The following is a 14,108-nucleotide window of genomic DNA, read 5'->3' on the forward strand; positions in this document are numbered from 1 at the left end:
CAATGTGACATTTTGGACACAGCTTCTAAAGTAGCTGTGCTTGCAGTGTCCTGGTTCTTTCCACTTCCTTCGATGCATATATTTGGACTCGTGTGCCGTGAATTTTAATAAGAGCAGTAAAAAGTGTGAACGTGGTGTACCTCCAAAGTGCTTCATTGGTACATTTCATGAAACGAAGCTCGCCGGTGGGTGGGTTTTAGAGCTTCATTATCTGCCATACATTTTCACCACTAATGCCTGGACGGTGGAGAAATCTGGACATCCTTGAGGTTCATTACGTTCATGTAAAGTACCAGGAAATTTCATGACGGCTCTGGATATAAATAACAATGAGTCAGTCAACTTTTAGTTTTAGCTATACGAGAGCGATTAAATACAATCACCCGTAAGAATGTTTTTATTGATTTTATTAAAATGATGAAAAGTTATTCCACTGGGCTTCTGTACCTAATATAGCGCACCTTTCTTTTTCAAGACCACGAGAAACCAAAATGGCGATGATTCCCTTTCCAAGTAGTTCAGGGACACAAAATGAGACAAAATGCAGTGGGTACTTCTCCTGCAAGCACCCGGTTAATTAGATTTACTCAATTGTTCTCCACGGACTGCAGGCATAATGCGTTAGCAGTACTTTTCTGGTAGTGTTTAGTTAATAATAAATAACATTATAGAGAGCAGATTCTGTAGTCAGTGGGAGTTCAAGACGAAAATGTCATCATAATCATTTGTGCTAATGTTGAAAATGACCATTGACCTTTAAAAGTTTGGATGATTATCTAAAAAAGCACTCTCATGGAAAATAAATTAAGCTTGTTATTTCGCTGGAGTGTCGGGGAACATGATGTAATATGAACAAATAAAAACAAACCTGACATTAGCTGAGTGCTAATTGCCCCCTTCCATATAAAATTAAAGTCACGTTGCATTCAGCCAGTTTGCAATAGCCATGACTGCACTTATATTCTAGATGTTGTTGATCCATCCATCCATCCATCCATCCATCCATCCATCATCCATCCATCCATCCATCCATCCATCCATCCATCCATCCATCCATCCATCCATCCATCCTATGTTGTTGATCCATGCTTCTTTTTTAGTCACTCAGCTGGTCGCTTCCACTTTTGAACCAATCATTGTAGCACCGAGAACAAAACAAAGTTGACGTTTTCACTTCAAGAATTTCAATACCTATAAAAGCCCGCCACGTCACACTGTGGTATGTCATTGCACTCTTTGAGTCAACAGTCAATGTGGTTGATGCGAATCCACTTAAGTATATTGAAGGAAATTGACGTTAAATGCATGTGACACTATTGCTCACTGTGCACGAGCCTGCAGCCGCCCCCTCACGCACCTCTATGTGTCCACAGGGAACACCACAGACATCAACGACAACAGGTAAGATAAGAACTAGTTAATCGACCAGCTCATAGATAGGTCGACCGATCACTTTCCCATTTACCTAGCATGCACTGCTTGTGTTTTACCATCACTGATCTGCTTCCCTTACTGGGTCACATGATGCTGATGATTGTGTTTGTTCTCCGCGGGCCAGCATGCGTATGAACGACAACAACGTTTCTACCGCCGACGTCTGTGACAATCGGGATCTGAGCAAATTGGGCAATTTGCACTCCGGAGGCCGCCTAATAGAAAAGCTAGCAGGTAAGGAATCTTTAGCTCTCCTCAGTAATGTCTTTATTGTTTATTTGGCTGTGACCAGTCATCGTCAACAAAAAGCCATTAACACATCTATTCTCTTGAGTGCTTGAGTCGAAGCTGTGTTTGTGTTGTCGTCTACATTGTTCTTCGTGCTGCACCGCACCAGTGATTTGCAGCGTATGTGTAAAGCGTGCTCAACATGAATGAGTACATTCTAGTTTTAAATTTATTTCCAGAATGAATTGATTGACTGATGTTGAAATTTTAAAGGGGCAAAACACCAATTCAAACATTTCACTTTGCTTCTGAATTATTATTTTTTTTCGCTGCATTTGACACTGTGCAAGCTGCACGTGACCCCCCAGAGGGCTCCGTGCACATCCCAAATACACCTCGCCATTTTCCCGCCAACCGCAAATGACGGTTGACACGTTTACCCTAGGGAAGTGAGCTGACTTGGTAGCGTCTCTTCGTTTCTGCCATCTGCCTTTTGCTTTGCTCTTATGTCACTCACTGGTGCTCTTTTTCTTTTTCCCTTCCCTCTCTTTCTCTTTCTTGATCTAAATCTGTATGCAGATCCGTCATCTTTGTAGCTTCGTCCTCACCTGCTGAAACATGCCTCCATCTTCCTCTTCCTATTTTGTAATATCAAAGGAATGCATGTCACATGACTGAAACATAGAATGAAATATGCAGTGCTGGAGGTGACCACTAGTTAGCACTGTTTGTCTTACTTACCAATTATTATGTTTTATTTACTTTTCTTTTTTTTTTAAATCATGATTATATTTCTTCAAATAGTACCCCTTACTACAGTGATTAATGTTCCCGTAGATTCGGATTGGTGGTCGCCCCACAATGTGTGTTTATGTTCACGCAACATTTTAGTCAGCCTCACTAATTACTGTTTTGTGATATGAAGAATGTGTCTTTAATGGCGATCAGCAAGGCAGAAGACATAATGTTGTGTTCTGGGGAGCGACACAACCTAGTTTGGCCTAGTCTTCCTCGCTGGGTGCCATTTTTGCATAAGAATCATTTTTATTTTATTTTGAACTTTTAATTTCACTTTACACAGCCACTATATGAGGAAATATAGTACTCCAACTACTGATGTATTGGCTTTTTTTTTTTTTTCAACCATACACTGTCTGGTTTTCTACCAACTCTATCAGGTGGTATGTTAATGTGTACTACTCTATTTCCCCACCAAATCCCTGCAGGTAAATGTGCTAAAAAATAAAAATATTGAGAAAAAAAACCCTACATATTTTTACATATATAGAAAGATAAAAAAAAAAATATGAGAATATAGTAATTTGAAATTTCTTTGCTGGACCTTGTCATTGTGGTTACTCAGAGGATTGAATTATGCATCTGTTGGGTCTATTTTTAGCCTTGAATGAATGCATGTTTTAGAGCGTACTCCCAGCAGTGTGCATATGTGTGTGCCAGTGTGGTTGCATTTGTTTTTATAGTAGCTTGTCAGAAGGTTCAAAAAATATATCCATACATATATCAAATAGGATCAGGCTTATTTCCAAATGCAAATTCTGAAATGCTGCCAGATTCACAATGCTCATCTCAATCAAAAGTGTCAATCACAATGTTCTCAAATGACCTTTTCCACAAACTGATGGCATTATTAAAATAAAAATGTATGTGTGTGTGTGGGGGGGGGGGCAGAGTTCTGCCTGGATTCCATTATATTTATAGTTGTATTTACAAGTGAGTCTATGGGCGCATTAGAAAGGATTGATAAATGATTTCTTTGCCCATCACGTCACTTGTTAGATTGAATCAAGAGTTTGTCACATCAAAGAATGAATGAGAAGAACTGGCAGGAATGGAAAGTAAAATCCTATTAAAAAAAAAAAAAAACACTTACAAGAAATCCAATCAATTCACCACTGTGTATATACCACTTTTTTCACCAGAGCTCTATCTGCTGGATGGGATGGTGTACTGCCCCCATTTATTACCAAACGACTTAAGATAGCTTTAACCTCCTGAGTAAAAGAGACTTCAGATGTGCAGATTATCAATAGAGACCGTACTTGTGTGTCCTGATTCAGAGCTTTTTTTTTTTTTTTCGTGCAGAAAAAAGAAAAAGAATGTGTATTAGATGAATGCTTGTTTCAAACCAGGTTGACCTCCACTTCATACAAATAGGAGGGCAGTCCATTGTTGCGATCAGGACTTTTTGGTTCATTAGAGCAACATTAAAAAATGATACAAATGGAGTCAACCCACTCGAGTGGATCCGTTACAATAGTATAATAACAAGTGAGGCTTAACGTATGCATGAAGCACTTTATTATTATTATGATTATTATTACTATTATTATTATTATTATGTGTTTGTTGTGCCTTTACACTGTGTACCTAACTTTCGAATCATTTTTGTGCATTTTATGTTCAATGGATTCTCTACTTTCAGTTTTATTAATCTTTTTTTTATTATTTTACATTCAATTGTATCTTTTTTTTTCTCATTTTTGTTCATCAGTTTAATTACTTAACTTGAACATGCGTATAAAACTCATCTGCAATGGTTCCACTGGAATTTCATCTTATTTATTTATTTTCCACTTTGTTTATATTAAATTTTACTTATTTATTTGACTTGATGCTGTGATCACATGCCGTTTCGTTATGACAGCATGGTGACATACAAGTAGCATTTATCATAGCCGCCTTACAATTCCGAGGTTGGAGGTTTCAATCTAGGCTTGGCCTTATGGTTTCCTCCCACGTCCCCAAAACATGCTAGCTATATTTATTGAAGACTATAAATTGTCCTTAGTTATAAATGTGAGTCTGAACTGTCTGTCTATGTGCACCAAGTGATTGGCTGGCAACCAGTTCAGGGTGTCTCTTGCCTGTCAGCTGGGATAGACTCCAGCACATCCATAAATCTAGTGAGGATAAACATTACAGATGGATAGGAATTTATTCAGCGACTTTGACTTTTTGAATTTTTTTATTTTAGTTTGGTTTTGTTGGCGATGCCCCAGTGTGAACCGAAGTAAACTTTGCTTAATCAATCGCAATGTGTTGACACAACCTATAGTAACCATGAGTTGAATGGGATCAACTTCTCATCCATAACACCAAAATATAGCAAAACAGCTGCGTCCTGACATGATCTGTGATTGTAAAGCGTGCAATGTGCAAAATGGCATTGATTTGTTTTCAGTCTTCTTGCTGTTTATCTCTATGAAAATACTGGCCACACATTCTACCGTAGCATTAAATACGCAGAATTAGAAGAATCAAATGAATGTTGAGGAAGTACAACAACAAAAAAAATGGTGACAAATTGTATGTTTGTACCCTGCTGTATTGTTGCAATTCTTTCTTGCCGTGTGATGTTGTGCATGCGGAGCTTTTCCCTTTGTAGCAGAACCTCACAAACACACTTGTCCTCCGATTCAATCTCCTTTCAATAAAAACAAAAGACTGAGAGTGTATACAATGTGATTGTGTTCTGTTTGCCAGCCATCGTTGCAAGCAAGCAATCAATAAGTAGAGCAAGCGAATAAATTCTGCCTGCTGGTGCCTGTAATTAGCTCCTGATATACATACTTGCACCCAGTAGTGCTAATTAGATAAAGGTAAAATGTCAGCACTGATCGTTTGAGACAATTTCCAAGCATTTTGCACTCACACACACACAAACAAACAATCCCCAAACTGTGACTCCAGACAATCTGCTTGCTGACCTCATCCTACCAATACCTATTGGGGAATAACAGGGACTGCAGTTGGTGCATCTGGATGAGAAGCCAGGGCCAGGAGCCAAAAGGGCAAAGTGCAAAGTAGTGGCTACGAAATTCACTTTTGATACACAGCAGTCTGACACACTTCAGCAAAGCTCTCTGCAGGAGGTGCTGGGTGAAAAGGTTGTCTCCCACTCCGAGGGACTTCCCAAGATCAGAGGACTGTGAGTAGATAGAAAAGATGACATATTGATGTTGACGACAAAAATGGCATCAGTAATGTAATCGTCTGTTGCTACTATCATCACTTTAAAAACATTTTCTGAAATAGGGGACTGACATTGATTTTCTATATAGCACAATAAAATGTCCCGAGCCTTATTCTGAAGATTTTTGGAGGTTATTTCCACCCAATATAAGAAGATAGATTTGTCTGAGGAGAGCTGATTTTGTATACTGACAGCTATTCGATTTTAATCTGATGTTTGCGCTGCATGATTTAATCTTCCTGCGCAAGAAATTGCTTGTCCCAGTATCTTGGCTGTAATGTCGCTGCCCCAAATGCAGATTTGTGTCCAGAATACAAAACTGCATGCCCTTTTTTTTTTTTATTTAAAAATAAAAAAATTAACCAACATTTTTTAGAGATAAATGAATGAAGAATAGCAAATAAATACATTTTCAATTAACCAGTTCATTTTATTATTTAATTATGTTTTTTTACCATATTTCCCATTTAAACTGCAAAAAAAAATATATTCAAGGAGCAAAATTCAATGTGAACTGTAATTTTCAGTTGAGCTTGGAAACATCCGCTTTAATGCGTGTTTACTACTATTGACCTGAAACTTGAGTAACTGCTGATAACAACAGCTTTTATCTATGCAAAAGGCATTGAGGTTTACCTCAGTTCAACAACCCTCGACCTTTTTTTTTTAAGTTTTTTTTTAATGTATGGACATTGTTTATGTTGAGTCACAGTCCCAACAATGACACGTGATCTAAATGTAATTACTTTACTGTTGCTACTCTTATGTAAACAGAATCCACCGACAGACGTCGGTCGTCATGGCGACCCCACAGACAACTCATGTTAATGGTATGAGACACAGGAGCGTCTTAGCCCATACGCTGGATGAGATGTCCAATCCTGGTATGATACGACACGATGAGTTATTAGAAGGGAAAGGTGATACAATTAGAGTGGTTATATATTAATACAATAGTTACAATAAATGATTGAAGTTTGAAAACATACATTGTTCGGAAATAGTTTTTTTTTTCATCATAGAAAATAGATTGATGGAGTTTTCGCATTTAAGCTCAGTGGCATTGGAATTCTTTCGGTGTTTTAATTATTATGTTATGGTTTTAGCAAGTAGTGTTCCATAAATGTTTAATGGGTTGATGTGGGAATTTGAATAAAATTATATTTTTATTTTTTCCTGGCTGAATTTATGCAAACATGATGATCTCCTACAGTTTGTAATGGCCAGTGTACAAAGATGGAGAATGTGGCACAGTGGCACAAACATGCGCAGGTAAGCTCCAAAACAAATGACTCTGAAATATTCTAAATAATTCTTAGTTAAACATTTAAATGTGTACCCTGCAGCAAGTGAAGGTGAAGATCCTGGAGCAGATGCAGGATCAGCTGAGTAACATTCTCGACCAGGCTTTGACCGAGCCTGTCCATTCCTCAGTCAATGGAAAAACGAGGTCATCCTTTTTACATATTTACCGCCAAAAAATGGAGATTTAGATTTATTTATTTAAGATTCTTTTTTCTGCAATGCATGAGTAGATCAGGAAACACTGAGATATACTTCTAATATTTGAAACATGCGAGCATGTCTTATATTTTAGAGCTCACCGAATGGACGATGGCAAAGTGTTTATGGACCGAGCGTCACTGTTGGAGTAAGCATGAGTTTGATATAGAAACTAGTCTTCTGATGGACATGTGGAAATCAATAAAAGTAAGTTCCCTATTGTTGCCAGCGAGCTGTTTGAGATCAGCCACATCAGGACCATCTACCACATGTTTGTAGCTGTGCTACTTATCTTCTGTGTGAGCACTCTGGCTGTGGACTACATCGACCAGGGCAGGTCAGTGAGAAGAAGAGTTCCCCCCCCCTTTTTAAAAAAAAAACATTTATCAAACTACAGTCTGCAAATAAGATTCTGCAAATGAAAGGTTTTGCTCACCTATGGGCTTGTTCGATACACTCACCCTGATATTATTGATTGCCATGTGGGAAAACTGCTGGGGGGGAAAATGAGAGATGATCTTCAAGGATTAAAAACACAGAGTCAATATGTTAGTCAGTGCCTAGCGTACTTTAACTTAGCTACTCTTCGTTTTGAAACTATAGTCTAGTTTAGTTTCTCATATAGTTTCTCAGTTTAGCTGGTTTTGTCTTGTCTTGCCTGTTTGTCCGGGTTGGAGAGACCTAAGTTTGTCTTTCTGTTGTGTTTCACTTGGTTTACTTAATTTGTCTTTTTTCCTTGTTTTGATTGGCCTACATCAGTTTAGTTTGCTTTTTTTTTTTTTAGCGAAGCATATTTTAACTTGATTCCGGACTAAGTGTTTTAACTAAGTTGGTTTAGTTTGTCGTGTTTTCTTGATTTGAATAAGCTTCACCTAATAAAAAATAACCATTTCCTGTAATAATATCAACTTTTTGTTCACATATGCCAGATTGGTTTTGGAGTTTGACCTGCTCTTCTACGCCTTTGGCAAGCTGGGAACAGTCACCTGGGTGTGGGCGCTAATGTTTTTCTACTCCTTGCTGGTTCCCTACAATGCACTCCGCTTTTGGGGTTCTTTGTATCACCGCTGCTCTTCCAAACTGGGGCTGTCGCTGGGCACAGCTCTGGTCCTGGCGGCCCTCCAGACCTCTGTTCTGGGACTGCTGCCCGTCTACGTGGTAGTGCAGTACCAGCTGCCACCGGCCTCCCGTTTCATCGTTGTACTCGAGCAGGTCAGCGGATTTACTTCGATTGATTAAATGGCTTGATAAATGTAGTCGGTCATTTTATGACACTGTTTTATAACCAAACTGAATTGTTTGGCAAGTCAGCCTGACACAAGATAAGTCAAAAAGGTCAGATAATGTTAGCAATATGTATCTAATCGACTTATTTGTTTTGGTTGCACTTGTGAGGACACGTTCCGACATTTAAGTTGCACTTTACTTCAACTGATATACAGGATGTACTTAAAGGTTCACCAAAGTCAGCGATAAAATGGACTCCATAAAATTTGGACATTCTGTAAAAGGAAGATGACATATACCGGTACTGCATTTGCATGTTCATTGTCCAAGAGCAAACTTAAAAAAAATCAACAAGGGGTCAAATAACAATTTCTCCCACTATGTGTGTACGTAAGTCCATATAATCTTTTTCCCCAGATTCGATTCCTGATGAAAAGCTACTCGTTCATGAGGGAATCAGTCCCCGTCATTCTGAAGAAGGCTCCAAAAGAAGGTAGTGTTGAAAACAACAACACAATACAATGTCAAGGTTTCTTGGGAAAGATAACAACAGAACTTGTCGAATACGATATGATATACGATATGCATTCAAATAATTTCACCGATGCAAACGTTAATTTTACACAATATTTCTTTCTCATCTTTATCTTGTTCCAGCAATACTATAAAAAGCCAACAGGTGACAGTCTTGCTATCCAAATACCCTCACCATTATGTGTAAATTATTTCAAACTAGTGAGAACTTGGATGTCAACCAACGTCACAGAAATCTAGTTAGCTTGGAAGTTCTACTGTAACATAGTATCACCAAATAAACTGAATACATCTGCAGTAAGGGATATACAATACCAATAAAGTAGTAAGACTATTTATTATTTATTTTATTTTTATGTGCGTTTCAGGAGAGAAAATCTGCTTCCCGACATGTTCCAGTTACCTCTACTTCCTTTTCTGTCCTACTCTCATCTACAGGGAATCATATCCCAGGTAAGATGGCTTCCATCTCATTTTACATGCTTTTTGCATTTTTGGATTATGGCGGGACAATCGAGTACCAGAAAAAAACCCACACAAACAAGGAGAGATCGTATCTCATGACCTTGAGGCAGCCATTTTAACCACTAGTAAACACTGCAACCTGTATTATCAAAACGTCAACGTTGTCCTGCATATTTGGGATTCGGTATTTGTTAGTTTTGTCCTCTTTCTGGAACCCCCCCCCCCCAAAATTTCAACCAAGCATGGCTAATATAAAAGTAGTGATTTGGCACCAACTTGGTGTCAATGAATTATTCATAAGATGGAGTGCGTGGAATGGGGTTGATAATAGATGAAGCGGGCATGCATGTGTTGTCTGATGCGTGCAATACTATTTTGTATTTTCTTGCAGGAACACGCATATTAGATGGAAGTACGTCGGCGTCACTGTGACCATGGTGAGTTGTGTTCAACTTTGAAGTCACAATGGCTCCATACTTGATTTTGGCGCACTATCTGCAGATCTTGGGCTGCCTCTTTTATGGCTACTTCATCCTGGTGCGCCTGTGTGTGCCCCTTTTCAAATCGGAGAGCCAACAACCGTTTAGCAAGCGAGCCATGGTCCTCGCCGTCTTCCACTCCATACTACCAGGTTTCTATCAGCACTGTGAACACACACTAATGTCCACCAGAAGCCAAACAATCACAACTTCTCCATAATCTCTTATCTATGTGAGTCAGTTAATGTTTCACTGTGCCTTTATGCAAGTCGATCAAGTCAACAAAACTCTGAAAAGCGTATTATGGTTTCATGAGAATGAAAAGCATGACTTCACGGGAAAGAGTCAGTAGAGGTCAACACAGCTGACTCAACAGTCAAAAGAACTTTTGGGTTTGAAACTTTTGGGTTAGTGTTTGGGTTATTCAAAAGAAAGCATTTCTTTATTGTTTTTATATTATTTTTTTATATTCCATTTTATAAGAGTATATTTTGGGGAAATTGAAACATATTGTTATTCTCTGAGATTAGCATAACATTTGAATACAAAAAAAAAAAATGTAAAATGTTGCTAACCTTTTTCCAGGTATCATGCTCCTGCTGTTGTGCTTCTTCGCCTTCCTGCATTGCTGGCTCAACCTCTTCGGGGAGCTGCTCCGATTTGCTGACAGAATGTTCTACAAGGTCGGCAATACCATCATTAGGAAAAAAAACATCAAATTGAAAAAAACTATATAGTAAACAGCAGTGACCTTCTAATATCCACTTTCATCAAATTCCATTGATCCAATGGGAATAACTGGTTTGAGCTGTCAACCAATCCAACACATTGTGATCAATACATCCCTTGGCTATATTTCAAATCACCAGCACATAAACGATAATGAAATAACCCTCTGAATTTTGAACGATGCTGGGTGAGAGGGACAAATCCACTCGTGAAACTTTCTGTCAAAGAGATGTCAACCGTTTGTTTTTGTTCTATTGATTTTGACCCTTCCACCATGCGTGCTTGAATGTGAGAACCAGATTGTCTTTGCTATCCAATCGTTGAATCAGGCATGAAAAAAAGAAACACGCTACTCGTTAAACATTAGTTTGTGTTTTATAAGCGATATCGATTCTGCTCCCTTCGGGGGTAGACTTGTATGTGGAAGCAAAACTCGATTGGTTTTAATTTGAATTCAAATTGGTTACACTGCAGCGATGAATATTTTCTTGTGCCGCAGGACTGGTGGAACTCAACGTCTTTTGCAAACTACTACCGCACGTGGAACGTGGTAGTGCACGACTGGCTCTATTACTACGGCTACAGGGATTTCCTCTGGGTAATGCAAACTAAATCACTACACAAGATCATCTCAAAAGATTAATAATGCTTTTTTGGGAGACATGAAAATGCATTACATCATGGTTAAAGTCATATTACTCATAGAGTTACAAAAACTTGAAGTTTTGATTTTTTTTTTTCTACTTTCTGCCAAACCAGCTCTTATAATTCATGCAGCATTCATTTAGGGATCTTTTTTTCTACATTAAAAATAGTCAATAAAGTTTAGGGGTAATAAGTTCAATTCATGACATTTGAATTTGTGAAGGAAAATCTTTTAATTTCATGAAATTCTAGTTATGGTCATGGTAAATGCTCATGGGAATTCAAGTTATTCAAATTCTATGAAGTTAAATACTGATGTCGTTTGAGGTACGGGTGAGTCCGTTTCTTGTTTCCTATTTCCATCCTTGTTCCCGGCAGCTGTCAAAAAGAAAGTTCCGAACAGCTGCCATGTTGTCCGTCTTCATCGTGTCGGCCGTGGTGCACGAGTATGCCTTGGCCATGGGCTTTGGATTCTTCTATCCCATCATGTTTTGTCTCTTTGCAATCTTTGGAGGTAACCCACAAACTCAATTCATCAAAGGGCTAGCGAGTGTATATGCGCCAGTGGCACATTATATCTTCATTTCGAAAAGATGTCTTGATCATCACATGTTGCGGTCCTTTCAGTTGTCTTTAACTTCACCATGAACGACAAGCGTCAGAGTCCCGTGTTCAATATCATTATGTGGACGTGTCTCTTCCTGGGTCAAGGCGTCCAGGTGTGCCTCTACTGTCAGGAGTGGTATGCGCAAGTACGCTGTCCTCGCACTGGGGTACGAAATACGCACACAAACACTTCACAGTGCACCCTGCGGGTGGCGCAATTTCATCAAATTAAAGCAGCGTTTATTGTATTTCGGGAAGACAAAAAAGAAAGTTGTTGGGCTATTTTTTTTTGAAGAAACAAATTATAATCTCACGATACTATGCAATACAATCTCTATTTCTTTTTTCCCTTCCTTGTTCCCATCTATGGCAACGACACCCAAAAACAATAAGCACCACCTCTGGAGGTAATCATTATTTTACTGCTCAGTGATGTGAACTCCACTGTTTATCAACCATTATTGATCATCGTTAGTCCAATAATCAATATGGCTATATCTTTAAAGACAGATGATGTGACTATGGAGCACACAATGTCATGTCCGGTATTTAACCTTGGAAAGCCTTCAGCGTTTGATGAAGCGGAGGATTTACTGGACAGATGGCGCGCTTAAACTCCTTTAAAGTACGGCCGACCCCCAATTCATGGTTGAGGCGTCCAGCGGCGCGCCACCACTACAACGAAATTCAAATATAAGATGCTAATATGAATCTAAAATGGGATTATTTGGGGATGATGTTACTAGAAAGGCTCTCTTTGTTTGTTTTTGTGTGCAGACTAGCTTTTGGGAGCTGGTGACGCCTCGCTCCTGGTCGTGCGGCTACCAAAGATGAACTGCGGAGGAGGGTCAAGAAGGAGGGAAACATCATTACGATTACTCAAATCACTCAAAAGAAGGGCTTGGGAGTTTTGTTTCCATCTGGACCATATTGTAAAGTCTTTTGAAGAAACGTGGTGCGGACACATTGTATATATTTGATATGGATTCAGTGTTTTTCAAAAAACTTCTTTTTCTAAGAGGAAATAGAGCAAGATTATACAAGAATAATTATTATTATTTTTTTTAAGTCTGAATCTTACCAGAGTGCAGTATTTGTTTTATTTATTATTCAGTCACAATCATACAAGATTAACATCATTCTTTTCTCAGTAGGAAGTTTCAATTTACTAAAGTCAAGTTAAAAACTCATAAAAGATTGCATTTTTCATTTCAGCAGACATGAATTGTAATCTTGCATGAGATGTGAGTTGGATGAAAAAAAACTGTTTCATAGTCATAGTTTTTATCTTGAGGACAAAATTTAAAAGATGTATCATTCTTTCGGAGAAATAGAAAAGAGATCCCATTGTAACAAATGATCAATCATTCATCTGCCTGAATCTTCCAAAGGCCATGATACATTTATGAAAAATGATGATGACGACGGAACAAATGTCTAACCTTAGAAAAATATGCATTGATTCTAGATGGAGCTGCATGACAACTGTTTGCTTCTCTGTCAAGTTTTCTCAAGCCAAATGTACTGTATATACTTGAAGCTCCCATATATAATACACTAAAATGACAAAAAGGTGTGCAGAAATGTACTGCTTAATATCAAAGCACGTTGTGAGAATAAAGCATGACTTGTCATTGTGTTTCCTATTCTGTTTAGATTAACATCATATGATGACCATTTTTACATGTACACACGCATGCACACACACACACACACACACACACACACACACACTCCCACAAAATTAAAATCCCACTGTGGGTGAGGTTTTGCCGTATCAACCTTCTTATCATCTGTCACAAAGCTTCTGTGTGTGTGGGTGCATGCATGTGTGTGTGAGCATTGGTGCACTGTTTGCATTAGTGATGTAATGTGATGTACACTAATACGCTCTTAATTCTCCATGCAATGTAACACACACAGCTTCTCTTATTACATTCTATATACAGTAGCGTTTTACACACTGTAGTATGTTAGCATAACAGGATTTAAGGTTTAACTCGTTGCTATTTCACAAAAGGTAATGAGAAAAAAAAAGTATATATAATATAATATATATATATATATATACTTTTTTTATATACAAAAAAATCTGTATCCATACAGAAAATGGATGGATGGATGGATGGATGGATGGATGGATGGATGGATGGATGGATGGATAGTTTGAAAACCCTAGTTTGAAGCCCTAACCCTAGTTTGAAACCCTAGTTTGGAATCCTAACCCTAGTTTTAAACCCTAACCCTAGTTGTGTTGTTCTTCC

The 14,108-nt window shown here is 38.3% G+C and overlaps 2 protein-coding genes across 4 annotated transcripts in view; both read left to right on the forward strand.

The window, feature by feature from the left end:
- Positions 1-4,250, forward strand: part of kif5ab (kinesin family member 5A, b) — a 40,987-nt gene extending 36,737 nt beyond the window's left edge. Inside the window, exons 27-29 of the mRNA XM_085923824.1 lie at positions 1,374-1,401; positions 1,559-1,668; positions 3,603-4,250. Coding sequence (XP_085779950.1) covers positions 1,374-1,401; positions 1,559-1,668; positions 3,603-3,664 — 200 coding nt within the window. The 3' untranslated portion in view covers positions 3,665-4,250. The remainder of the gene's footprint in view (positions 1-1,373; positions 1,402-1,558; positions 1,669-3,602) is intronic.
- Positions 4,251-5,511: 1,261 nt separating this feature from the next.
- Positions 5,512-13,478, forward strand: soat2 (sterol O-acyltransferase 2). 3 transcript variants are annotated; one of them, XM_085924056.1, is made up of 16 exons: positions 5,512-5,611; positions 6,431-6,576; positions 6,870-6,928; positions 7,003-7,106; positions 7,254-7,307; positions 7,389-7,496; positions 8,089-8,371; positions 8,804-8,879; positions 9,289-9,373; positions 9,777-9,822; positions 9,887-10,016; positions 10,450-10,547; positions 11,093-11,191; positions 11,617-11,752; positions 11,866-12,011; positions 12,622-13,478. In XM_085924056.1, the coding sequence occupies exons 2-16, from the start codon at positions 6,456-6,458 to the stop codon at positions 12,676-12,678; spliced, it is 1,602 nt and encodes a 533-aa protein (XP_085780182.1). In that variant the 5' UTR covers positions 5,512-5,611; positions 6,431-6,455; the 3' UTR covers positions 12,679-13,478. The 3 variants fall into 3 exon arrangements, with proteins under 3 accessions (XP_085780182.1, XP_085780183.1, XP_085780184.1); XM_085924057.1 differs by having other exon boundaries at positions 6,431-6,540; XM_085924058.1 differs by having other exon boundaries at positions 5,524-5,611; positions 6,431-6,486.
- The last annotated feature ends 630 nt before the right edge of the window (positions 13,479-14,108 follow it).

Source organism: Syngnathus leptorhynchus, chromosome 11, assembly GCF_054491065.1.
Source record: "Syngnathus leptorhynchus isolate UIUO chromosome 11, UIUO_Slep, whole genome shotgun sequence".
Taxonomy (NCBI): Eukaryota; Metazoa; Chordata; class Actinopteri; order Syngnathiformes; family Syngnathidae; genus Syngnathus; species Syngnathus leptorhynchus.